The sequence below is a fragment of the Bufo bufo genome, chromosome 2 (assembly GCF_905171765.1).
Source record: "Bufo bufo chromosome 2, aBufBuf1.1, whole genome shotgun sequence".
NCBI classification, from domain to species: Eukaryota; Metazoa; Chordata; class Amphibia; order Anura; family Bufonidae; genus Bufo; species Bufo bufo.
In genome coordinates this window covers 1958478-1985201 of record NC_053390.1, presented here as the reverse complement: position 1 = coordinate 1985201, position 26724 = coordinate 1958478, and the positions used below count along the sequence as shown (strand labels likewise).

General features: G+C 52.1%; 1 protein-coding gene across 5 annotated transcripts in view; it reads right to left on the bottom strand.

The window, feature by feature from the left end:
* Positions 1-2706: 2706 nt before the first annotated feature.
* The window catches only part of TLN1 (talin 1), a 131044-nt gene continuing 107026 nt past the window's right edge, over positions 2707-26724 (bottom strand). For all 5 annotated transcript variants that reach the window (XM_040420671.1, XM_040420675.1, XM_040420674.1 and 2 more), the window contains 15 exons: positions 26201-26320; positions 25954-26100; positions 18005-18171; positions 17733-17916; positions 17083-17208; positions 16877-16993; positions 16609-16794; positions 16424-16531; positions 16233-16338; positions 13698-13822; positions 13357-13482; positions 13209-13271; positions 12951-13133; positions 12750-12875; positions 2707-3500 (listed from right to left, as the gene is read on the bottom strand). In XM_040420671.1, the coding sequence (XP_040276605.1) occupies positions 3369-3500; positions 12750-12875; positions 12951-13133; positions 13209-13271; positions 13357-13482; positions 13698-13822; positions 16233-16338; positions 16424-16531; positions 16609-16794; positions 16877-16993; positions 17083-17208; positions 17733-17916; positions 18005-18171; positions 25954-26100; positions 26201-26320 (2016 nt within the window). In that variant the 3' untranslated portion in view covers positions 2707-3368. The remainder of the gene's footprint in view (positions 3501-12749; positions 12876-12950; positions 13134-13208; positions 13272-13356; positions 13483-13697; positions 13823-16232; positions 16339-16423; positions 16532-16608; positions 16795-16876; positions 16994-17082; positions 17209-17732; positions 17917-18004; positions 18172-25953; positions 26101-26200; positions 26321-26724) is intronic.

The window sequence follows — 26724 nt, the reverse complement described above, 5'->3', positions numbered from 1 at the left end:
AATATATCGTACCTGGACACATATAGCACTGTAGGTTGGGCAATAATCCCAAGAGCTTTAGTTGCAAGGTGTCTGATGTCGGCTGACATTACAGACACGCACTCTACAATCATTTGCAAAAGATAAAAAGATCTTAGCTTACCTACAGATAAGCAGTGGATGCTAAGCCTATAGCCCCCGAATAGCATTGCGCCCCATAAGTTGTTTTAAATTTATATGTTTTTTGTGGCTATATCGTTTATTAAAGGAGAAATAAAGGTTATATTTTAACAATTAGAGAAAAGGCCAGAAACAGGAATTATAGTCTTAGACTATTGAAACTGAAAAACTCTACAGTACCCGCCCCTTTAACATTGACCTCCACCAAAAAATCGTTCCTGCCTTGCATCTTCTAACAGGCCGAGGCACAAGTTCTCCATGAAACCGGACATATAAGCAACGTTTCAACCTCTCTACTTCTGCTGAGCGAGATTGTCCCCCACCATAAAAGGATACACGTGCTCTGTGGGCAGCTCAGTAGTAGAACAGTAGAGGGATAACCTCCTAACAGGTCACTTAGTAATAACCAAGGGTACAAACTTGAGTTAGACGGACGGCCATAATCTCTCCTCCTGTCGCAGCGGACGTTCATGCTGGTTGATCCACGTGGCCACATCTTTCGGTGTAGTGAAGAAATGAACAAATCCCAGAGCAGCCACCCGCAGACGTGCCGGGTACATCATAGAATAGGACGCTTGTAAGGAACGAAGTCGCCGCTTGACATCCAAGAACTGGCTCCGCTTCTTTTGGACTTCTGAGGAAAAGTCTTAAAAGAACGCAACCGTTTGCCCATTAATAGTGATGTCAGGGCGGTTTCTGGCTGCCCGCAAAATGGCATCCCGGTCTCTGTAGTGAAGTAACTTAATCAGAACAGGCCGTGGAGACGCTCCCAGCGGCAGCCGTCTGGTGGGGACTCGGTGCACCGCCTCCACCGCATACAGCAGGGAAAGGACCTCTGTGACAAAAGATTCTTTAAGCCAATTTTCTAAGTATGACGTAGGGTCTTGCCCCTCAACTTTTTCAGGGATCCCCAGAAGCCGTACATTATTGCGTCTAAGACGGTTCTCCAAGTCATCAGACTTGGCGATTAATGCTGAGATTTTCTGTTCATGGATGCGGGACGCCCTGGTTAGAGGGGGCAACTTATCTTCCACCTCACTGACACGACTCTCCACCTCTCTTTGATCAACTTTCTGCAGGTCATGGTGTATAAAGGAGGACTCTTGTTTTAGGGACCCCATTTGCTGCTGTAACGCTGTCAGGGTCACTGCCCTGAATACATCTTTTAATGTTGGCTCTGCACTTCGGGGAGATATGGCCCCCTCCTCCTCTGCCACAACTGCCTCCTTAGTGGCTGCCGCACCAGCCTCCATGTCATGTTGGGCTTCTCCTCCAGAGGCCTTCTCCATGGCCTGGATCGCCTCTTCCTCTGCTATATAGGGCCCCTTCAGCTCCAGCATTTGCTGTGGAACCCTGGAGCTCATCACACTCCGCGCTGCAGCTGGCACACCCCCTGCCTTCCTGTAAGGAGCGTGCCGGCGCCATCTTGCACACCTCGTTCGGCACCTCCCGCCGTCTTCTTATTCTTTTTAGCGGCGCCTACGGCCATGGGACCACTCCAGATGAACACCAGGGTACTGTTGTCGCCGTGAGTATTGCCAGCGATCGCCAAGGAATCCCACGGAGCAGGCTTTTGGATTAAAGAGGCGGGAGCTGACACACATTGCTGCCATTCACATCCCCGGTCACGCCACGCCCCCCAGACAGGACACTTTTAATGGGGAATTTACTTTTACATTCTGCATTTCATCTGACAATTTATTTTCCTCAGTGAATACATTGGAGAAAAAAATATTTAACAGCTTTGCTTTCTCCTCGTCGCTCTCTGCGACTCCCCCCTCATCACTCTTTAAAGGGCCGACACCTTCAGATTTATACTTTACCATTTATATAATTGAAGTACATTTTAGGGTTAGTTTTACTCTCTTTGGCAATAAATCTCTCGGTCTCTAGTTTGGCCGCTTTTATTTGTTTTTTACATATTTTATTTTTTTCCTTATAGTTTTTCAGTGCTTCCTCGCTCCCCTCCTGTTTTAGTGATTTATATGCTTTCTTTTTGTCATTTATTGCTTTCTTTACAGTTCTATTTATCCACATTGGTTTCATCTTGTTCCTTAACCTTTTATTCCCATACGGTCTGTACCTCTCACAATTAGAGTTTAGGATGCTTTTAAAGATATCCCATTTTGTGGCTGTATCTTTATTTTTGAGGACTTTGTCCCAGTTAGTTAGGCCTATGGCCTCTCTTAGTTGACTACATTTAGCTTTTTTGAAGTTTGATATTTTTGTTCCTCCCTGAATTAACAGCTAAATTATCTGAAAGGCCCACAAGGGTAGGGGTTAAATCCTGGAGATCTTGTGCACGCGCCGCTCATCTATAGAGCCTCAAGTATAATGAGAGCAGCTTCAGGAATGCGGTTCCGATTCCTCTCCTGGCTTCTGTGGCATAACTTCCAGTGGTTGAGCAGAGCTGACCATGGACCTCAGCACAGCGTCTTACTACCACTGGACAGAAGGCAGCCACAACCTGTCCTTGAACAGTGGCAGACGGATCCTCTGCCACGTCTGGCAGCTTAGGACGGTGATAAATAAGACAAGAGCCGCCTCTCCGAGGTGAAGATATTTATTGGTGAGAAGAGTTTTGGTGGAGCCATGGAAGTGAGCAGCACAGACGGCATCGCTCACGCTCCATCAGAACAGCATATAAAATTTCAACAAAATGCAAAATAAAAATATATACTTTATATAGAAATGTAACGGGATGTCACGGGGAGACGAGGAAGCGCGCGGCACGGTAAGGAGTAACAGTTTGATTGTGCACGGCACGTTCAGGCACTTGTCGGCATGTGGTCGCACATACACAGAGGTCACCAGGCACACAGCATTCACTCCACCTCCCTGTGAGTGCACAGCGGAGGACAGCAGGAGAGGCAAGCAGCTGGAGGTTAATACAGCACAGACAGGGCATCAGCCCTGCTCACAAGCCAGCGTCAGGGCATTAAGGCACCACCAGTACAAAACAAACCGTTCACAAGCCGGGAACGGACAGTATTCACACAACGTGTTCTGCTCTTTCCAGCTGAGGCATCTGAGGAAGAAGATGAACCATGTGGCCCCAAGTCCCAGAGCGCCGGATTCATACTGACTACTGAGGCCCATGTGCAAGAGTGATTAGTGAGCGGGAGAAGCCGGTTAAGCCTCAGTAGTTGGGGAGGAGGGGGCTGGGAAATGTTAATGGCATGTTGGGTGGGAATGAGTCAGCCGAATTTTCAGTTCTGGGAGTCTTCTCGCAGCTCTGATGGCAGAAACTTATACTGCTGCTGTCTAATCATGGCCAGCTTCTTCCGCGCTTCCTCAAGCTCGCGCTCTTTACGCAACATTTCTTCCTGAGCTGCAATAATCTGCAAAACAAGGCCACAATCTGAGGACTGTTGGCAATGCCGACTCCAAGACAAGCAGGTGAACATCCCACCATAGACATGTCGAAGAAGGACACTTCACCCAGGTCTCCAGCTACTAATGTATGTATGAAGCTCCCACCATAGTGATGTCATCAGGGAGAGACACATCGCCCAGGTCTCCAGCTACTAATATATGTATGAAGCTCCCACCATAGTGATGTCATCAGGGAGTAACACATCACCCAGGTCTCCAGCTACTAATGTATGCATGAAGCTCCCACCATAGTGATGTCATCAGGGAGAGACACTTCACCCAGGTCTCCAGCTACTAATGTATGTATGAAGCTCCCACCATAGTGATGTCATCAGGGAGAGACACATCACCCAGGTCTCCAGCTACTAATGTATGTATGAAGGTCCCACCATAGTGATGTCATCAGGGAGAGACACTTCACCCAGGTCTCCAGCTACTAATGTATGTATGAAGCTCCCACCATAGTGATGTCATTAGGGAGGGCCTCCAGCTACTAATGTATGTATGAAGCTCCCATCATAGTGATGTCATCAGAGAAGGACACATTGCCCAGGTCTCCAGCTACTAATGTATGTATGAAGCTCCCACCATAGTGATGTCATCAGGGAGAGACACATCGCCCAGGTCTCCAGCTACTAATGTATGTATGAAGCTCCCACCATAGTGATGTCATCAGAGAGAGACACATCACCCAGGTCTCCAGCTACTAATGTATGCATGAAGCTCCCACCATAGTGATGTCATCAGAGAAGGACACTTCACACAGGTCTCCAGCTACTAATGTATGAAGCTCCCACCATAGTGATGTCATCAGGGAGGGACACATCACCCAGGTCTCCAGCTACTAATGTATGAAGCTCCCACCATAGTGATGTCATCAGGGAGGGACACTTCACACAGGTCTCCAGCTACTAATGTATGTATGTATGAAGCTCCCACCATAGTGATGTCATCAGAGAGAGACACATCACCCAGGTCTCCAGCTACTAATGTATGCATGAAGCTCCCACCATAGTGATGTCATCAGAGAAGGACACTTCACACAGGTCTCCAGCTACTAATGTATGTATGAAGCTCCCACCATAGTGATGTCATCAGAGAAGGACACTTCACCCAGGTCTCCAGCTACTAATGTATGAAGCTCCCACCATAGTGATGTCATCAGGGAGGGACACTTCACACAGGTCTCCAGCTACTAATGTATGCATGAAGCTCCCACCATAGTGATGTCATCAGAGAAGGACACTTCACACAAGTCTCCAGCTACTAATGTATGTATGAAGCTCCCACCATAGTGATGTCATCAGGGAGGGACACTTCACACAGGCCTCCAGCTACTAATGTATGAAGCTCCCACCATAGTGATGTCATCAGGGAGTAACACATCACCCAGGTCTCCAGCTACTAATGTATGTATGAAGCTCCCACCATAGTGATGTCATCAGGGAGAGACACTTCGCCCAGGCCACCAGGTACTAATGTATGCATGAAGCTCCCACCATAGTGATGTCATCAGGGAGGGACACATCACCCAGGCCACCAGGTACTAATGTATGCATGAAGCTCCCACGATAGACATGTCAAAGAAGGACACTTCACCCAGGTCTCCAGCTACTAATGTATGTATGAAGCTCCCACCATAGTGATGTCATTAGGGAGTAACACATCGCCCAGGTCTCCAGCTACTAATGTATGTATGAAGCTCCCACCATAGTGATGTCATCAGGGAGTAACACATCACCCAGGCCACCAGGTACTAATGTATGTATGAAGCTCCCACCATAGTGATGTCATCAGAGAGTAACACATCGCCCAGGCCACCAGGTACTAATGTATGTATGAAGGTCCCACCATAGTGATGTCATCAGGGAGAGACACATCACCCAGGTCTCCAGCTACTAATGTATGTATGAAGCTCCCACCATAGTGATGTCATCAGGGAGGGACACATCACCCAGGTCTCCAGCTACTAATGTATGTATGAAGCTCCCACCATAGTGATGTCATCAGAGAAGGACACTTCACCCAGGTCTCCAGCTACTAATGTATGAAGCTCCCACCATAGTGATGTCATCAGGGAGAGACACATCACCCAGGCCACAAGGTACTAATGTATGTATGAAGCTCCCACCATAGTGATGTCATCAGGGAGTAACACATCACCCAGGCCACCAGGTACTAATGTATGTATGAAGCTCCCACCATAGTGATGTCATCAGGGAGTAACACTTCACCCAGGTCTCCAGCTACTAATGTATGTATGAAGCTCCCACCATAGTGATGTCATTAGGGAGGGCCACCAGGTACTAATGTATGTATGAAGCTCCCACCATAGTGATGTCAGAGAGTAACACATCGCCCAGGCCACCAGGTACTAATGTATGTATGAAGCTCCCACCATAGTGATGTCATCAGGGAGGGACACATCGCCCAGGTCTCCAGCTACTAATGTATGTATGAAGCTCCCACCATAGTGATGTCATCAGAGAGAGACACATCGCCCAGGTCTCCAGCTACTAATGTATGTATGAAGCTCCCACCATAGTGATGTCATTAGGGAGGGCCACCAGGTACTAATGTATGTATGAAGCTCCCACCATAGTGATGTCATTAGGGAGAGACACTTCACCCCCAGGTACTAATGTATGCATGAAGCTTCCACTATAATGATGTCATCAGGGAGGGACACTTCACCCAGGCCACCAGGTACTAATGTATGTATGAAGGTCCCACCATAGTGATGTCATCAGAGAGTAACACATCACCCAGGTCTCCAGCTACTAATGTATGCATGAAGCTCCCACCATAGTGATGTCATCAGGGAGGGACACTTCACCCAGGCCACCAGGTACTAATGTATGTATGAAGGTCCCACCATAGTGATGTCATCAGGGAGGGACACATCACCCAGGTCTCCAGCTACTAATGTATGTATGAAGCTCCCACCATAGTGATGTCATCAGAGAGTAACACATCACCAAGGTCTCCAGCTACTAATGTATGCATGAAGCTCCCACCATAGTGATGTCATCAGGGAGCGACACTTCACCCAGGCCACCAGGTACTAATGTATGTATGAAGGTCCCACCATAGTGATGTCATCAGGGAGAGACACATCACCCCCAGGTACTAATGTATGTATGAAGCTTCCACCATAGTGATGTCATCAGGGAGGGACACTTCACCCAGGCCACCAGGTACTAATGTATGTATGAAGCTCCCACCATAGTGATGTCATTAGGGAGAGACACTTCACCCCCAGGTACTAATGTATGCATGAAGCTCCCACCATAGTGATGTCATCAGAGAGTAACACATCACCCAGGCCACCAGGTACTAATGTATGTATGTATGTACAGTGGGGGAAATAATTATTTGACCCCTCACTGATTTTGTAAGTTTGTCCAATGACAAAGAAATGAAAAGTCTCAGAACAGTATCATTTCAATGGTAGGTTTATTGTAACAGTGGCAGATAGCACATCAAAAGGAAAATCGAAAAAAAAACTTTAAATAAAAGATAGCAACTGATTTGCATTTCATTGAGTGAAATAAGTATTTGAACCCCTACCAACCATTAAGAGTTCTGGCTCCCACAGAGTGGTTAGACACTTCTACTCAATTAGTCACCCTCATTAAGGACACCTGTCTTAACTAGTCACATGTATAAAAGACACCTGTCCACAGAATCAATCAATCAAGCAGACTCCAAACTCTCCAACATGGGAAAGACCAAAGAGCTGTCCAAGGATGTCAGAGACAAAATTGTAGACCTGCACAAGGCTGGAATGGGCTACAAAACCATTAGCAAGAAGCTGGGAGAGAAGGTGACAACTGTTGGTGCGATTGTTCGAAAATGGAAGGAGCACAAAATGACCATCAATCGACCTCGCTCTGGGGCTCCACGCAAGATCTCACCTCGTGGGGTGTCAATGGTTCTGAGAAAGGTGAAAAAGCATCCTAGAACTACACGGGAGGAGTTAGTTAATGACCTCAAATTAGCAGGGACCACAGTCACCAAGAAAACCATTGGAAACACATTACACCGCAATGGATTAAAATCCTGCAGGGCTCGCAAGGTCCCCCTGCTCAGGAAGGCACATGTGCAGGCCCGTCTGAAGTTTGCCAATGAACACCTGAATGATTCAGAGAGTGACTGGGAGAAGGTGCTGTGGTCTGATGAGACCAAAATAGAGCTCTTTGGCATTAACTCAACTCGCTGTGTTTGGAGGAAGAAAAATGCTGCCTATGACTCCCAAAACACCGTCCCCACCGTCAAGCATGGGGGTGGAAACATTTTGCTTTGGGGGTGTTTTTCTGCTAAGGGCACAGGACAACTTATTCGCATAAACGGGAAAATGGACGGAGCCATGTATCGTGAAATCCTGAGCGACAACCTCCTTCCCTCTGCCAGGAAACTGAAAATGGGTCGTGGATGGGTGTTCCAGCACGACAATGACCCAAAACATACAGCAAAGGCAACAAAGAAGTGGCTCAAGAAGAAGCACATTAAGGTCATGGAGTGGCCTAGTCAGTCTCCGGACCTTAATCCAATCGAAAACCTATGGAGGGAGCTCAAGCTCAGAGTTGCACAGAGACAGCCTCGAAACCTTAGGGATTTAGAGATGATCTGCAAAGAGGAGTGGACCAACATTCCTCCTAAAATGTGCACAAACTTGGTCATCAATTACAAGAAACGTTTGACCTCTGTGCTTGCAAACAAGGGTTTTTCCACCAAGTATTAAGTCTTTTTTTGTTAGAGGGTTCAAATACTTATTTCACTCAATGAAATGCAAATCAGTTGCTATCTTTTATTTAAAGTTATTTTTTCGATTTTCCTTTTGATGTGCTATCTGCCACTGTTACAATAAACCTATCATTGAAATGATACTGTTCTGAGACTTTTCATTTCTTTGTCATTGGACAAACTTACAAAATCAGTGAGGGGTCAAATAATTATTTCCCCCACTGTATGAAGCTCCCACCATAGTGATGTCATCAGGGAGAGACACATCACCCAGGTCTCCAGCTACTAATGTATGTATGAAGCTCCCACCATAGTGATGTCATCAGGGAGGGACACATCGCCCAGGTCTCCAGCTACTAATGTATGTATGAAGGTCCCACCCTAGTGATGTCATTAGGGAGGGACACATCGCCCAGGTCTCCAGCTACTAATGTATGTATGAAGGTCCCACCCTAGTGACGTCATTAGGGAGGGACACATCACCCAGGTCTCCAGCTACTAATGTATGTATGAAGCTCCCACCCTAGTGACGTCATCAGGGAGAGACACATCACCAAGGTCTCCAGCTACTAATGTATGTATGAAGCTCCCACCATAGTGACGTCATTAGGGAGAGACACATCTCCCAGGTCTCCAGCTACTAATGTATGTATGAAGCTCCCACCATAGTGATGTCATCAGGGAGAGACACATCGCCCAGGTCTCCAGCTACTAATGTATGTATGAAGGTCCCACCATAGTGATGTCATTAGGGAGGGCCACATCACCCAGGCCACCAGGTACTAATGTATGTATGTATGAAGCTCCCACCATAGTGATGTCATTAGGGAGAGACACTTCACCCCCAGGTACTAATGTATGCATGAAGCTCCCACCATAGTGATGTCATCAGAGAGTAACACATCGCCCAGGTCACCAGGTACTAATGTATGCATGAAGCTCCCACCATAGTGATGTCATCAGGGAGGGACACATCACCCAGGTCTCCAGCTACTAATGTATGTATGAAGCTCCCACCATAGTGATGTCATCAGGGAGTAACACATCACCCAGGCCACCAGGTACTAATGTATGTATGAAGGTCCCACCATAGTGATGTCATCAGGGAGAGACACATCGCCCAGGTCTCCAGCTACTAATGTATGTATGAAGCTCCCACCATAGTGATGTCATTAGGGAGAGACACTTCACCCCCAGGTACTAATGTATGCATGAAGCTCCCACCATAGTGATGTCATCAGGGAGTAACACATCGCCCAGGTCACCAGGTACTAATGTATGCATGAAGCTCCCACCATAGTGATGTCATCAGGGAGGGACACTTCACCCAGGTCTCCAGCTACTAATGTATGTATGAAGCTCCCACCATAGTGATGTCATCAGGGAGAGACACATCACCAAGGTCTCCAGCTACTAATGTATGTATGAAGCTCCCACCATAGTGATGTCATCAGAGAGTAACACATCACCCAGGCCACCAGGTACTAATGTATGTATGAAGGTCCCACCATAGTGACGTCATTAGGGAGGGACACATCACCCAGGTCTCCAGCTACTAATGTATGTATGTATGAAGCTCCCACCATAGTGATGTCATCAGGGAGGGACACATCACCCAGGTCTCCAGCTACTAATGTATGTATGAAGGTCCCACCCTAGTGACGTCATTAGGGAGGGACACATCACCCAGGTCTCCAGGTACTAATGTATGTATGAAGCTCCCACCATAGTGATGTCATCAGGGAGAGACACATCACCCAGGTCTCCAGCTACTAATGTATGTATGAAGCTCCCACCATAGTGATGTCATCAGGGAGGGACACATCGCCCAGGTCTCCAGCTACTAATGTATGTATGAAGGTCCCACCCTAGTGATGTCATCAGGGAGAGACACATCACCCAGGTCTCCAGGTACTAATGTATGTATGAAGCTCCCACCATAGTGATGTCATCAGGGAGGAACACTTCACCCAGGCCACCAGGTACTAATGTATGTATGAAGGTCCCACCCTAGTGATGTCATCAGGGAGGGACACATCACCCAGGTCTCCAGCTACTAATGTATGTATAAAGCTCCCATCATAGTGATGTCATCAGGGAGGGACACATCACCCAGTCCACCAGCTACTAATGTATGTATGTATGTATGAAGCTCCCACCATAGTGATGTCATCAGGGAGAGACACATCGCCCAGGTCTCCAGCTACTAATGTATGTATGAAGGTCCCACCATAGTGATGTCATTAGGGAGGGCCACATCACCCAGGCCACCAGGTACTAATGTATGTATGTATGAAGCTCCCACCATAGTGATGTCATTAGGGAGAGACACTTCACCCCCAGGTACTAATGTATGCATGAAGCTCCCACCATAGTGATGTCATCAGAGAGTAACACATCGCCCAGGTCACCAGGTACTAATGTATGCATGAAGCTCCCACCATAGTGATGTCATCAGGGAGGGACACTTCACCCAGGTCTCCAGCTACTAATGTATGTATGAAGCTCCCACCATAGTGATGTCATCAGGGAGTAACACATCACCCAGGCCACCAGGTACTAATGTATGTATGAAGGTCCCACCATAGTGATGTCATCAGGGAGAGACACATCGCCCAGGTCTCCAGCTACTAATGTATGTATGAAGCTCCCACCATAGTGATGTCATTAGGGAGAGACACTTCACCCCCAGGTACTAATGTATGCATGAAGCTCCCACCATAGTGATGTCATCAGGGAGTAACACATCGCCCAGGTCACCAGGTACTAATGTATGCATGAAGCTCCCACCATAGTGATGTCATCAGGGAGGGACACTTCACCCAGGTCTCCAGCTACTAATGTATGTATGAAGCTCCCACCATAGTGATGTCATCAGGGAGAGACACATCACCAAGGTCTCCAGCTACTAATGTATGTATGAAGCTCCCACCATAGTGATGTCATCAGAGAGTAACACATCACCCAGGCCACCAGGTACTAATGTATGTATGAAGGTCCCACCATAGTGACGTCATTAGGGAGGGACACATCACCCAGGTCTCCAGCTACTAATGTATGTATGTATGAAGCTCCCACCATAGTGATGTCATCAGGGAGGGACACATCACCCAGGTCTCCAGCTACTAATGTATGTATGAAGGTCCCACCCTAGTGACGTCATTAGGGAGGGACACATCACCCAGGTCTCCAGGTACTAATGTATGTATGAAGCTCCCACCATAGTGATGTCATCAGGGAGAGACACATCACCCAGGTCTCCAGCTACTAATGTATGTATGAAGCTCCCACCATAGTGATGTCATCAGGGAGGGACACATCGCCCAGGTCTCCAGCTACTAATGTATGTATGAAGGTCCCACCCTAGTGATGTCATCAGGGAGAGACACATCACCCAGGTCTCCAGGTACTAATGTATGTATGAAGCTCCCACCATAGTGATGTCATCAGGGAGGAACACTTCACCCAGGCCACCAGGTACTAATGTATGTATGAAGGTCCCACCCTAGTGATGTCATCAGGGAGGGACACATCACCCAGGTCTCCAGCTACTAATGTATGTATAAAGCTCCCATCATAGTGATGTCATCAGGGAGGGACACATCACCCAGTCCACCAGCTACTAATGTATGTATGTATGTATGAAGCTCCCACCATAGTGATGTCATTAGGGAGAGACACTTCACCCCCAGGTACTAATGTATGCATGAAGCTCCCACCATAGTGATGTCATCAGAGAGTAACACATCGCCCAGGTCTCTAGCTACTAATGTATGTATGTATGAAGCTCCCACCATAGTGATGTCATCAGGGAGGGACACATCACCCCCAGGTACTAATGTATGTATGAAGCTTCCACCATAGTGATGTCATCAGGGAGAGACACATCACCAAGGTCTCCAGCTACTAATGTATGTATGTATGTATGAAGCTCCCACCATAGTGATGTCATTAGGGAGAGACACTTCACCCCCAGGTACTAATGTATGCATGAAGCTCCCACCATAGTGATGTCATCAGAGAGTAACACATCACCCAGGCCACCAGGTACTAATGTATGTATGAAGCTCCCACCATAGTGATGTCATCAGAGAGTAACACATCGCCCAGGTCTCCAGCTACTAATGTATGTATGAAGCTCCCACCATAGTGATGTCATCAGGGAGGGACACATCGCCCAGGCCACCAAGTACTAATGTATGTATGAAGGTCCCACCCTAGTGATGTCATCAGGGAGGGACACTTCTCCCAGACCACTAGCTCTTAATTTATGGGACTGGGGTGGGTCTTAATGGCAGCATGATGGCACTACATGGAGCTGATCTGGAGAGCGGACAGCACTGCTGACAGTTTCCAGTCCGTTATGTACTAAGAGCAGGTCTGCTCCACGGCTGCAGGCCGGGTCATTTCCGTGTCAGATATTGGTGCACTTATTGATTATACGTAGGGTACATGTGCTGCCATCTCACCTGTGCGATCCCTCCCACCATCTTCTCCTTCACCACCACCGTCTCGTCATACTCTTGGAATGCGGCTGCTTTTTGAGCAGCTTTTACTAGGTTGTCGGATGCTCGCTTCACGGCGTTACCTGCCACCTGTGGAGATACGACATCATTAGAGGTGAGGGCCGGTCCCCTTGCTCAGGACATCTGCGTCCTCCATCCACCCACCTGCAGTCTCTTCATGGCCTCCGAATCATGGTCAGCTTTCACTTTACAAGCCACAAGGAGCTGAGCTGTGGACGCAGCCACCTGCTTAGCGGATGATATCAGCTTCTCCTCGCTGGCATGACCTTGAACCGCAGAATTTGCTGCCTCACATAAATTACTTGTAGCGGCAGCAACCATCCTGGCCTGGGGAAGTAGAGAACATCAGGTAAAAGCCTGCACCGCTGTAGACACCTCCAGTCACTGCGCCCATATACTCACAGCTGAGATCAGACCCTGCGACCACTGGCCATCATCTACTGCATTGGCTGGGATAGCTCCAACCTGAGGAAGGAAAGCAGAAGGTGTGATGGGAGAAACCAGGAGAACACAAAGGACCATCCTCCTCCAGGAAGGCACAAGAACCCACCTTGCCCTGGGCCACCAGCTCTCTCTGGGCTGCAGATGCCGCTTTGACCAGGGCACTGGTGGCTGCTGCAATGGACTTGGCTGCCTCCAGGATCTGCTCTTCGAAGTTTAGGCTCTCGTCCGCCTGCTGTAAACACAGAAGAGCCAACGGTGAGTATGACGACTCAAGATGCCACAAGCTGAGCAGGTCTTGTGGAGGAGGCCACGGACTGGACGTCCACAGCAGACTTCAGGGTGGATGGACCTCCATCATCTTGGTAATTTGATGTTTAGGCTGCAAATGATTCAGTAAAGCTCGGCCGTCTGGAAGGGGCGAGAGCTTTGGTACCAGGGGTGACTTACCTTGGGTTTGGCACGAGGTTTCAGCTGCTCAAGCTTCTTGGCTGCGGCTTCTATAGCGGCTGCAGCTCCCAACAGCTCGTTCTCAGCAATCACCGTGGGGTCCTCGGGATCCACCCATTCGGTGCCTGGACACATGAAAGAGTGGGCGGAAAAAGGGTCACTACACCGAAAACCTGTGGGACCATCCACTACAATACTGGTTCTTACCACAAAGGACGGCTCCCTGGGCAGGCTGATCCTACCCGCCGGGCTAACCATAAGAAGGTCTGAGCCTCTGACTGCAGGATCAGACTACACAGGGCTTGTTGTCTGTTACCACGGAGACCCTGAATGAGAACTGCAACAGGTCAAGGAGGGTGGTGCAGAGCGGAGTAAAGCTGCTGACAGCCCCTCCGTGTGCGATATCGGTGGGCTGCTCAACGCTCCCCGCCACATCCTGCCCCGATCCCTTATTGAGCTGCACCGCTATGTGAACGCCCTCTTATCTCAGGCTGCACCGTCATGTGAACGCCCTCTTATCCCAGGCTGCACCGCTATGTGAACGCCCTCTTATCCCAGGCTGCACCGGTATGTGAACGCCCTCTTATCCCAGGCTGCACCGCTATGTGAACGCCCTCTTATCCCAGGCTGCACCGTCATGTGAACGCCCTCTTATCCCAGGCTGCAGCGGTATGTGAACGCCCTCTTATCCCAGGCTGCACCGTCATGTGAACGCCCTCTTATCGCAGGCTGCAGCGGTATGTGAACGCCCTCATTATCCCAGGCTGCAGCGGTATGTGAACGCCCTCTTATCCCAGGCTGCACCGCCATGTGAACGCCCTCTTATCCCAGGCTGCACCGTCATGTGAACGCCCTCTTATCCCAGGCTGCAGCGTCATGTGAACGCCCTCTTATCCCAGGCTGCACCGGTATGTGAACGCCCTCTTATCTCAGGCTGCACCGGTATGTGAACGCCCTCTTATCCCAGGCTGCACCGCTATGTGAACGCCCTCTTATCCCAGGCTGCACCGTCATGTGAACGCCCTCTTATCCCAGGCTGCAGCGGTATGTGAACGCCCTCTTATCCCAGGCTGCACCGTCATGTGAACGCCCTCTTATCGCAGGCTGCAGCGGTATGTGAACGCCCTCATTATCCCAGGCTGCAGCGGTATGTGAACGCCCTCTTATCCCAGGCTGCACCGCCATGTGAACGCCCTCTTATCCCAGGCTGCACCGCCATGTGAACGCCCTCTTATCCCAGGCTGCACCGCCATGTGAACGCCCTCTTATCCCAGGCTGCACCGGTATGTGAACGCCCTCTTATCCCAGGCTGCACCGGTATGTGAACGCCCTCTTATCGCAGGCTGCAGCGGTATGTGAACGCCCTCTTATCCCAGGCTGCACCGGTATGTGAACGCCCTCTTATCCCAGGCTGCACCGCTATGTGAACGCCCTCTTATCCCAGGCTGCACCGTCATGTGAACGCCCTCATTATCCCAGGCTGCAGCGTCATGTGAACGCCCTCTTATCCCAGGCTGCAGCGTCATGTGAACGCCCTCTTATCCCAGGCTGCAGCGTCATGTGAACGCCCTCTTATCCCAGGCTGCACCGTCATGTGAACGCCCTCTTATCCCAGGCTGCACCGTCATGTGAACGCCCTCTTATCCCAGGCTGCAGCGTCATGTGAACGCCCTCTTATCCCAGGCTGCAGCGTCATGTGAACGCCCTCTTATCCCAGGCTGCACCGTCATGTGAACGCCCTCTTATCCCAGGCTGCACCGGTATGTGAACGCCCTCTTATCCCAGGCTACACCGGTATGTGAACGCCCTCTTATCCCAGGCTGCACCGGTATGTGAACGCCCTCTTATCCCAGGCTGCACCGGTATGTGAACGCCCTCTTATCCCAGGCTGCACCGGTATGTGAACGCCCTCTTATCCCAGGCTGCAGCGGTATGTGAACGCCCTCTTATCCCAGGCTGCACCGTCATGTGAACGCCCTCTTATCCCAGGCTGCACCGTCATGTGAACGCCCTCTTATCCCAGGCTGCACCGGTATGTGAACGCCCTCTTATCCCAGGCTACACCGGTATGTGAACGCCCTCTTATCCCAGGCTGCACCGGTATGTGAACGCCCTCTTATCCCAGGCTGCACCGGTATGTGAACGCCCTCTTATCCCAGGCTGCACCGGTATGTGAACGCTCTCTTATCCCAGGCTGCACCGGCATGTGAACGCCCTCTTATCCCAGGCTGCACCGGTATGTGAACGCCCTCTTATCCCAGGCTGCACCGGTATGTGAACGCCCTCTTATCCCAGGCTGCACCGGTATGTGAACGCCCTCTTATCCCAGGCTGCACCGGTATGTGAACGCCCTCTTATCCCAGGCTGCAGCGGTATGTGAACGCCCTCTTATCCCAGGCTGCACCGTCATGTGAACGCCCTCTTATCCCAGGCTGCACCGTCATGTGAACGCCCTCTTATCCCAGGCTGCACCGGTATGTGAACGCCCTCTTATCGCAGGCCACGCCCTTGGTACACAAGGAGCACACTCGTCACCTTTCATGGCCTCCGCAGACTGGATCAGCTCGGTCACTGAACCGGCCACCTGTTTGGAGAACGCCGCCAGCTGTTGCTTCAGGTCGGCGCTCGGCTTATGAAGGATCTGTGAGGAGAGAAGAGCGGACAGGTGAGACCACCGTACGTGACCATGGGGGGCGGCAGCCCTGTCCTCGGCCCGTCACACTCACCACCAGCACATGGTCGAGGAGCTGCAGGTAGCCCGTGGCGCACTCCTTTCCGAACCTCATGGCTCGGATGCGCACGTCTGCGTTCACCTCCGGGTGGTAGGCGGCTTCCTGTGGACACAGAGGACACGGAGTCACCAAGCTGCTCTAGTGCCATTCACACCGACGCCATTCCTCACATGACGCACCTTGCATGAGCGCAGCATGTCAGCGATAGCCCGCCGGCTCAGGTTGGCTGTGGCAATGACGTCTTCCTGACGACACGAGTTTCCGGCAGCAACAGCCTTGGCGGTGGCCATGGTGATGCCTTTGGTCGTGCGAATGAAGTCCTCTGGGGTGGACGTCTGAGGAGGAGGCTCCGGTGAGGTGAAAACCTGAGAGAGAAACATTTAAAGGGGATAAGGGAAATAAGAGGTAAAGCCTCCATATTCCTGATGCCTCCGACCCCAGACTCACCGCAAGCTCCTGCCTTATGTGTTCTATTGTGGCCTCCAGGGCCCGGGTTCCCTTGGTAGCCTCATCTTCTACAGCTTTCACGGTTTTCAGGAGAGACGTCACATTGGTCACCATCACCTGGAACCACAAAAATATCAATGACCCCGAGACCCACTGCATCATGTCGGCCACTGTGTGTGACGATCCCAAACCAGGTGGTCACTTACCTTGGCTGAATTCTTCAGCTGGTAGACTGAGGGGTCATCACTGGACTTCCCGGCTGCAGCCTTGGTGGCACTGATCAGATCGCCTAGAGCCTTGGCCACGTCCTTCACTGCATTTATAAGAACCACCTGACAAAAGAACAAAACGTCTGAGGTGATGGAGAGGCCCCCGAGGAACAGCCGACCGGGCTCAGTCAGCACAGCATGATGTGTCCAAGGTGACCGCCTGGCCAAGAGCCCACCCAGGTCGCTCGTAGCTACTGTACATGGATCCCCTTCTGAGTTTTTAGGGGGGTGCCACCTGATGTACCTTGTTCTGATGGATCTTCATCTCTATTTCTGGGTGAGACACCTCCGAGCTCCTTCATACTGCCCTTCTCAGTATCTTATAGAGGTGATGACATCACACAGTACAGTCAGGGCGCCCCATGCTGTGCACATCTGAGGAGGTTGGGCTCTTTATAGGGCTCCCCGGCTATAGAATCTATGAACTGACCATGGTCCCAGCTCATGAAGACTGCTGACAGCAGCTACAGATTGGGACAGTCCCCTACACCGTACCTTATACTAAGGGCGAGATTAGGAGAAAGCAAAGGTCTCCACCTCCTTGAACATCCCAGACACTGCCCTGAACCTGGTGGGTCTAGATCTACCTGAGTCTCCGGGTCCTCAGATCCTAGGCTGGCCGCGCCAAGCTTGACATTCTCAGCCAGTCGTGTGATAGTCGTCACGGATGATTGCGCCGCCTGGGCCAGCTTCTCTTGACTGGACGTTGCATTCTGAACCAAGACCTTTGTGTCTTCTACCAGAGCTTTAGCTGTCTTGAGGATACCCTCGCTGCAAGGTGAATTACAGGACGCACTGGGTCAGAAGGGGGCCACCTCAAATACCTGGACTGATCCCATCAGGACAAATCACTGCTCACCGGTGATCCGCAAACGTCTCTGCGTTCTCTCTGTTCAGCGTTCCAGCTGTGGCGAACATAATGGTGGTGTCCAAATCAGCAATGATCCCAGACACGGCGCTGGCAGCGGTGATACAGGCCTGCGTGCCACGGTTACCAGCCTGAAGGGCGGCCAAAACATGAGACACCTAGGAGCAAGAACATAAACACACATGAGGATCACACATTACTGTCATTGCTGACCATGAAGGACACGGCAGGGTGAGGATCACACACCGCTGTCACTGCTGACCATGAAGGACACGGCAGGGTGAGGATCACACACCACTGTCACTGCTGACCATGAAGGACACGGCAGGGTGAGGATCACACACCGCTGTCACTGCTGACCATGAAGGACACGGCAGGGTGAGGATCACACACCACTGTCACTGCTGACCATGAAGGACACGGCAGGGTGAGGATCACACACCGCTGTCACTGCTGACCATGAAGGACACGGCAGGGTGAGGATCACACACCGCTGTCACTGCTGACCATGAAGGACACGGCAGGGTGAGGATCACACACCGCTGTCACTGCTGACCATGAAGGACACGGCAGGGTGAGGATCACACACCGATGTCACTGCTGACCATGAAGGACACGGCAGGGTGAGGATCACACACCGCTGTCACTGCTGACCATGAAGGACACGGCAGGGTGAGGATCACACATTACTGTCACTGCTGACCATGAAGGACACTGCAGGGTGAGGATCAGACACCGCTGTCACTGCTGACCATGAAGGACACGGCAGGGTGAGGATCACACACCGCTGTCACTGCTGACCATGAAGGACACGGCAGGGTGAGGATCAGACATTACTGTCATTGCTGACCATGAAGGACACGGCAGGGTGAGGATCACACACCGCTGTCACTGCTGACCATGAAGGACACGGCAGGGTGAGGATCACACACCGCTGTCACTGCTGACCATGAAGGACACGGCAGGGTGAGGATCACACACAGCTGTCACTGCTGACCATGAAGGACACGGCAGGGTGAGGATCACACACCGCTGTCACTGCTGACCATGAAGGACACGGCAGGGTGAGGATCACACACCGCTGTCACTGCTGACCATGAAGGACACGGCAGGGTGAGGATCACACACCGCTGTCACTGCTGACCATGAAGGACACGGCAGGGTGAGGATCACACACCGCTGTCACTGCTGACCATGAAGGACACGGCAGGGTGAGGATCACACACCGCTGTCACTGCTGACCATGAAGGACACGGCAGGGTGAGGATCAGACACCGATGTCACTGCTGACCATGAAGGACTCAGCAGGGTGAGGATCACACACCGCTGTCACTGCTGACCATGAAGGACACGGCAGGGTGAGGATCACACACCGCTGTCACTGCTGACCATGAAGGACACGGCAGGGTGAGGATCACACACCGCTGTCACTGCTGACCATGAAGGACACGGCAGGGTGAGGATCACACACCGCTGTCACTGCTGACCATGAAGGACACGGCAGGGTGAGGATCACACACCGCTGTCACTGCTGACCATGAAGGACACGGCAGGGTGAGGATCACACATTACTGTCACTGCTGACCATGAAGGACACAGCAGGGTGAGGATCACACATTACTGTCATTGCTGACCATGAAGGACACGGCAGGGTGAGGATCACACATTACTGTCATTGCTGACCATGAAGGACACAGCAGGGTGAGGATCAGACATTACTGTCACTGCTGACCATGAAGGACACAGCAGGGTGAGGATCACACACCGATGTCACTGCTGACCATGAAGGACACAGCAGGGTGAGGATCACACATTACTGTCATTGCTGACCATGAAGGACACGGCAGGGTGAGGATCACACACCGCTGTCACTGCTGACCAGGAAGGACACGGCAGGGTGAGGATCAGACACCGCTGTCACTGCTGACCATGAAGGACACGGCAGGGTGAGGATCACACACCGCTGTCACTGCTGACCATGAAGGACACGGCAGGGTGAGGATCACACATTACTGTCATTGTTGACCATGAAGGACACAGCAGGGTGAGGATCAGACATTACTGTCACTGCTGACCATGAAGGACACGGCAGGGTGAGGATCACACACCGCTGTCACTGCTGACCATGAAGGACACGGCAGGGTGAGGATCACACACCGCTGTCACTGCTGACCAGGAAGGACACGGCAGGGTGAGGATCACACACCGCTGTCACTGCTGACCATGAAGGACACGGCAGGGTGAGGATCACACACCGCTGTCACTGCTGACCATGAAGGACACGGCAGGGTGAGGATCACACATTACTGTCATTGCTGACCATGAAGGACACAGCAGGGTGAGGATCAGACATTACTGTCACTGCTGACCATGAAGGACACGGCAGGGTGAGGATCACACACCGCTGTCACTGCTGACCATGAAGGACACAGCAGGATGAGGATCACACATCGCTGTCACTGCTGACCATGAAGGACATAGCAGGGTGAGGATCACACACCGATGTCACTGTTGACCATGAAGGACACGGCAGGGTGAGGATCACACACCGCTGTCACTGCTGACCATGAAGGACACGGCAGGGTGAGGATCACACACCGCTGTCACTGCTGACCAGGAAGGACACGGCAGGGTGAGGATCACACATTACTGTCACTGCTGACCAGGAAGGACACGGCAGGGTGAGGATCACACATTACTGTCACTGCTGACCATGAAGGATACGGCAGGGTGAGGATAACACATTACTGTCACTGCTGACCATGAAGGACACGGCAGGGTGAGGATCACACATTACTGTCACTGCTGACCATGAAGGACACGGCAGGGTGAGGATCACACACCGCTGTCACTGCTGACCAGGAAGGACACCGCAGGGTGAGGATCACACACCGCTGTCACCGCTGACCATGAAGGACACGGCAGGGTGAGGATCACACACCACTGTCACCGCTGACCATGAAGGACACGGCAGGGTGAGGATCACACATTACTGTCATTGCTGACCATGAAGGACACGGCAGGGTGAGGATCAGACACGGCTGTCACTGCTGACCATGAAGGACACGGCAGGGTGAGGATCAGACATTACTGTCACTGCTGACCATGAAGGACACGGCAGGGTGAGGATCACACATTACTGTCACTGCTGACCAGGAAGGACACGGCAGGGTGAGGATCACACATTACTGTCACTGCTGACCATGAAGGACACGGCAGGGTGAGGATCAGACACCGCTGTCACTGCTGACCATGAAGGACACGGCAGGGTGAGGATCACACACCGATGTCACTGCTGACCATGAAGGACACGGCAGGGTGAGGATCACACACCGATGTCACTGCTGACCATGAAGGACACGGCAGGGTGAGGATCACACATTACTGTCACTGCTGACCATGAAGGACACAGCAGGATGAGGATCACACATCACTGTCACTGCTGACCATGAAGGACACGGCAGGGTGAGGATCAGACACCACTGTCACTGCTGACCATGAAGGACACGGCAGGGTGAGGATCACACACCGCTGTCACTGCTGACCAGGAAGGACACGGCAGGGTGAGGATCACACACCTCTGTCACTGCTGACCATGAAGGACACGGCAGGGTGAGGATCACACACCGATGTCACTGCTGACCAGGAAGGACACGGCAGGGTGAGGATCACACACCGATGTCACTGCTGACCATGAAGGACACAGCAGGGTGAGGATCACACACCGCTGTCACTGCTCACCAGGAAGGACACCGCAGGGTGAGGATCACACACCGCTGTCACTGATGACCATGAAGGACACGGCAGGGTGAGGATCACACACCACTGTTACTGCTGACCAGGAAGGACCCCGCAGGGTGAGGATCAAACACCACTGTCACTGCTGACCATGAAGGACACGGAGGGGTGAGGATCACACAACGATGTCACTGCTGACCATGAAGGACACGGCAGGGTGAGGATCACACATTACTGTCACAGCTGACCATGAAGGACACGGCAGGGTGAGGATCACACAACGATGTCACTGCTGACCATGAAGGACACGGCAGGGTGAGGATCACACATTACTGTCACAGCTGACCATGAAGGACACGGCAGGGTGAGGATCACACACCGATGTCACTGCTGACCATGAAGAACACGGCAGGGTGAGGATCACACATTACTGTCACAGCTGACCATGAAGGACACGGCAGGGTGAGGATCACACACCGCTGTCACTGCTGACCATTAAGGACACGGCAGGGTGAGGATCACACACCACTGTCACCGCTGACCATGAAGGACACGGCAGGGTGAGGATCACACATCACTGTCATTGCTGACCATGAAGGACACAGCAGGGTGAGGATCACACACCGCTGTCACTGCTGACCATGAAGGACACGGCAGGGTGAGGATCACACACCGCTGTCACTGCTGACCATGAAGGACACGGCAGAGTGAGGATCACACATTACTGTCACAGCTGACCATGAAGGACACGGCAGGGTGAGGATCACACACCGCTGTCACTGCTGACCATTAAGGACACGGCAGGGTGAGGATCACACACCGCTGTCACTGCTGACCATGAAGGACACAGCAGGGTGAGGATCACACATTACTGTCACTGCTGACCATGAAGGACTCAGCAGGGAGAGGATCACACATTACTGTCACTGCTGACCAGGAAGGACACGGCAGGGTGAGGATCACACACAGCTGTCACTGCTGACCATGAAGGACACAGCAGGGTGAGGGTCACACACTGCTGTCACTGCTGACCATGAAGAACACGGCAGGGTGAGGGTCACACACTGCTGTCACTGCTGACCATGAAGGACACGGCAGGGTGAGGATCACACACCGCTGTCACTGCTGACCATGAAGGACACTGCAGGGTGAGGATCACACACCGCTGTCACTGCTGACCATGAAGGACACGGCAGTGTGAGGATCACACACCGATGTCACTGCTGACCATGAAGGACACGGCAGGGTGAGGATCACACATTACTGTCACTGCTGACCATGAAGGACACGGCAGGGTGAGGATCACACACCGCTGTCACTGCTGACCATGAAGGACACGGCAGGGTGAGGATCACACACCGCTGTCACTGCTGACCATGAAGGACACGGCAGGGTGAGGATCACACATTACTGTCACTGCTGACCATGAAGGACACGGCAGGGTGAGGATCACACACCGCTGTCACTGCTGACCATGAAGGACACGGCAGGGTGAGGATCACACACCGCTGTCACTGCTGACCATGAAGGACACGGCAGGGTGAGGATCACACATTACTGTCATTGCTGACCATGAAGGACACGGCAGGGTGAGGATCACACACACCGATGTCACTGCTGACCATGAAGGACACGGCAGGGTGAGGATCACACACCGCTGTCACTGCTGACCATGAAGGACACGGCAGGGTGAGGATCACACACCGCTATCACTGCTGACCATGAAGAACACGGCAGGGTGAGGATCACACACCGATGTCACTGCTGACCATGAAGGACACGGCAGGGTGAGGATCACACACCGATGTCACTGCTGACCATGAAGGACACGGCAGGGTGAGGATCACACACCGATGTCACTGCTGACCATGAAGGACACAGCAGGGTGAGGATCACACATTACTGTCACTGCTGACCATGAAGGACACGGCAGGGTGAGGATCACACACCGCTGTCACTGCTGACCATGAAGGACACGGCAGGGTGAGGATCACACATCACTGTCATTGCTGACCATGAAGGACACGGCAGGGTGAGGATCACACACCGCTGTCACTGCTGACCATGAAGGACACGGCAGGGTGAGGATCACACACCGCTGTCACTGCTGACCATGAAGGACACGGCAGGGTGAGGATCAGACACCGATGTCACTGCTGACCATGAAGGACACGGCAGGGTGAGGATCACACACCGCTGTCACTGCTGACCATGAAGGACACAGCAGGGTGAGGATCACACACCGCTGTCACTGCTGACCATGAAGGACACAGCAGGGTGAGGATCACACACCGCTGTCACTGCTGACCATGAAGGACACGGCAGGGTGAGGATCACACATTACTGTCACTGCTGACCATGAAGGACACGGCAGGGTGAGGATCACACACCGCTGTCACTGCTGACCATGAAGGACACAGCAGGGTGAGGATCACACACCGCTGTCACTGCTGACCATGAAGGACACGGCAGGGTGAGGATCACACATTGCTGTCACTGCTGACCATGAAGGACACGGCAGGGTGAGGATCACACACCGCTGTCACTGCTGACCATGAAGGACACGGCAGGGTGAGGATCACACATCACTGTCATTGCTGACCATGAAGGACACGGAAGGGTGAGGATCACACACCGCTGTCACTGCTGACCATGAAGGACACGGCAGGGTGAGGATCACACACCGCTGTCACTGCTGACCATGAAGGACACGGCAGGGTGAGGATCAGACACCGATGTCACTGCTGACCATGAAGGACTCAGCAGGGTGAGGATCACACACCGATGTCACTGCTGACCATGAAGGACACGGCAGGGTGAGGATCACACATTACTGTCACTGCTGACCAGGAAGGACACGGCAGGGTGAGGATCACACATTACTGTCACTGCTGACCATGAAGGACACGGCAGGGTGAGGATCACACACCGCTGTCACTGCTGACCATGAAGGACACAGCAGGGTGAGGATCACACACCGCTGTCACTGCTGACCATGAAGGACACAGCAGGGTGAGGATCACACACCGCTGTCACTGCTGACCATGAAGGACACGGCAGGGTGAGGATCACACACCGCTGTCACTGCTGACCATGAAGGACACGGCAGGGTGAGGATCACACATTGCTGTCACTGCTGACCATGAAGGACACGGCAGGGTGAGGATCACACACCGCTGTCACTGCTGACCATGAAGGACACGGCAGGGTGAGGATCACACACCGCTGTCACTGCTGACCATGAAGGACACGGCAGGGTGAGGATCACACACCGATGTCAATGCTGACCATGAAGGACACGGCAGGGTGAGGATCACACACCGCTGTCACTGCTGACCATGAAGGACACAGCAGGGTGAGGATCACACACCGCTGTCACTGCTGACCAGGAAGGACACGGCAGGGTGAGGATCACACATTACTGTCACTGCTGACCATTAAGGACACGGCAGAGTGAGGATCACACATTACTGTCACTGCTGACCATGAAGGACACGGCAGGGTGAGGATCAGACACCGATGTCATTGCTGACCATGAAGGACACGGCAGGGTGAGGATCACACACCGATGTCACTGCTGACCAGGAAGGACACAGCAGGGTGAGGATCACACACCGCTGTCACTGCTGACCAGGAAGGACACAGCAGGGTGAGGATCACACACCGATGTCACTGCTGACCATGAAGGACACGGCAGGGTGAGGATCAGACACCGCTGTCACTGCTGACCAGGAAGGACACGGCAGGGTGAGGATCACACACCGCTGTCACTGCTGACCATGAAGGACACGGCAGGGTGAGGATCACACACCGATGTCACCGCTGACCATGAAGGACACGGCAGGGTGAGGATCACACACCGCTGTCACTGCTGACCAGGAAGGACACGGCAGGGTGAGGATCACACATTACTGTCACTGCTGACCAGGAAGGACACGGCAGGGTGAGGATCACACACCGCTGTCACTGCTGACCATGAAGGACACGGCAGGGTGAGGATCACACACCGCTGTCACTGCTGACCAGGAAGGACACAGCAGGGTGAGGATCACACACCGCTGTCACTGCTGACCATGAAGGACACGGCAGGGTGAGGATCACACACCGATGTCACTGCTGACCAGGAAGGACACGGCAGGGTGAGGATCACACAGTACTGTTGCTCATGTGGGACCACTGCCCAGCTGCAGGCCTCCACCCACCTTCTCGGACACAAGTCGTGCACAGTCGATCAGCTCTCTCTTGGTGTAAGCGTCTGTTGGGCAGCACTGGAGGGCACCAGCTTTTGTGACCAGCTGAGAGCAACCATGGCCCAGCTCTTGTACCCGCTGCTTAATGTGGGATCCAATCTGAAAGCAGAAAAATCACAGAAGGAAATCACACACAGAAACCAAGGGGACCATGGGATAAAGGACCCACAGAGGCCTCAGGATCATCAGCACTTCTCACCTCTTCATTTTCCGCCGTCATAGATGCCGGTTTTGCTTCATGAGCAAGTTGGCCATAGTCTGAAGTAAGCTGGCTCGCCAGAGTCCCCAGTTCATCAGGATTCGTGGTGGATTTTGTGACCTGGAAGATGCATAAAATTATACACAGGATACAAGCCTTAGAGGAGGGAGCAGAAATAATGACCCTAAATAATATATAACCTGACCCCAAACTAACAGTAATGACTCCCGGTGATGTATAACGAGACCCCAATGTGTGCAGTTAAAGACGACTTCCACACAGATTCACAGATCTTACAGTAAAGAACCAGCTCCTGAGGTGACTGCTCCACAGATTCACAGCTCTTACAGTAAAGAACCAGCTCCTGAGGTGACTGCTCCACAGATTCACAGCTCTTACAGTAAAGAACCAGCTCCTGCGGTGACTGCTCCACAGATTCACAGCTCTTACAGTAAAGAACCAGCTCCTGAGGTGACTGCTCCACAGATTCACAGCTCTTACAGTAAAGAACCAGCTCCTGAGGT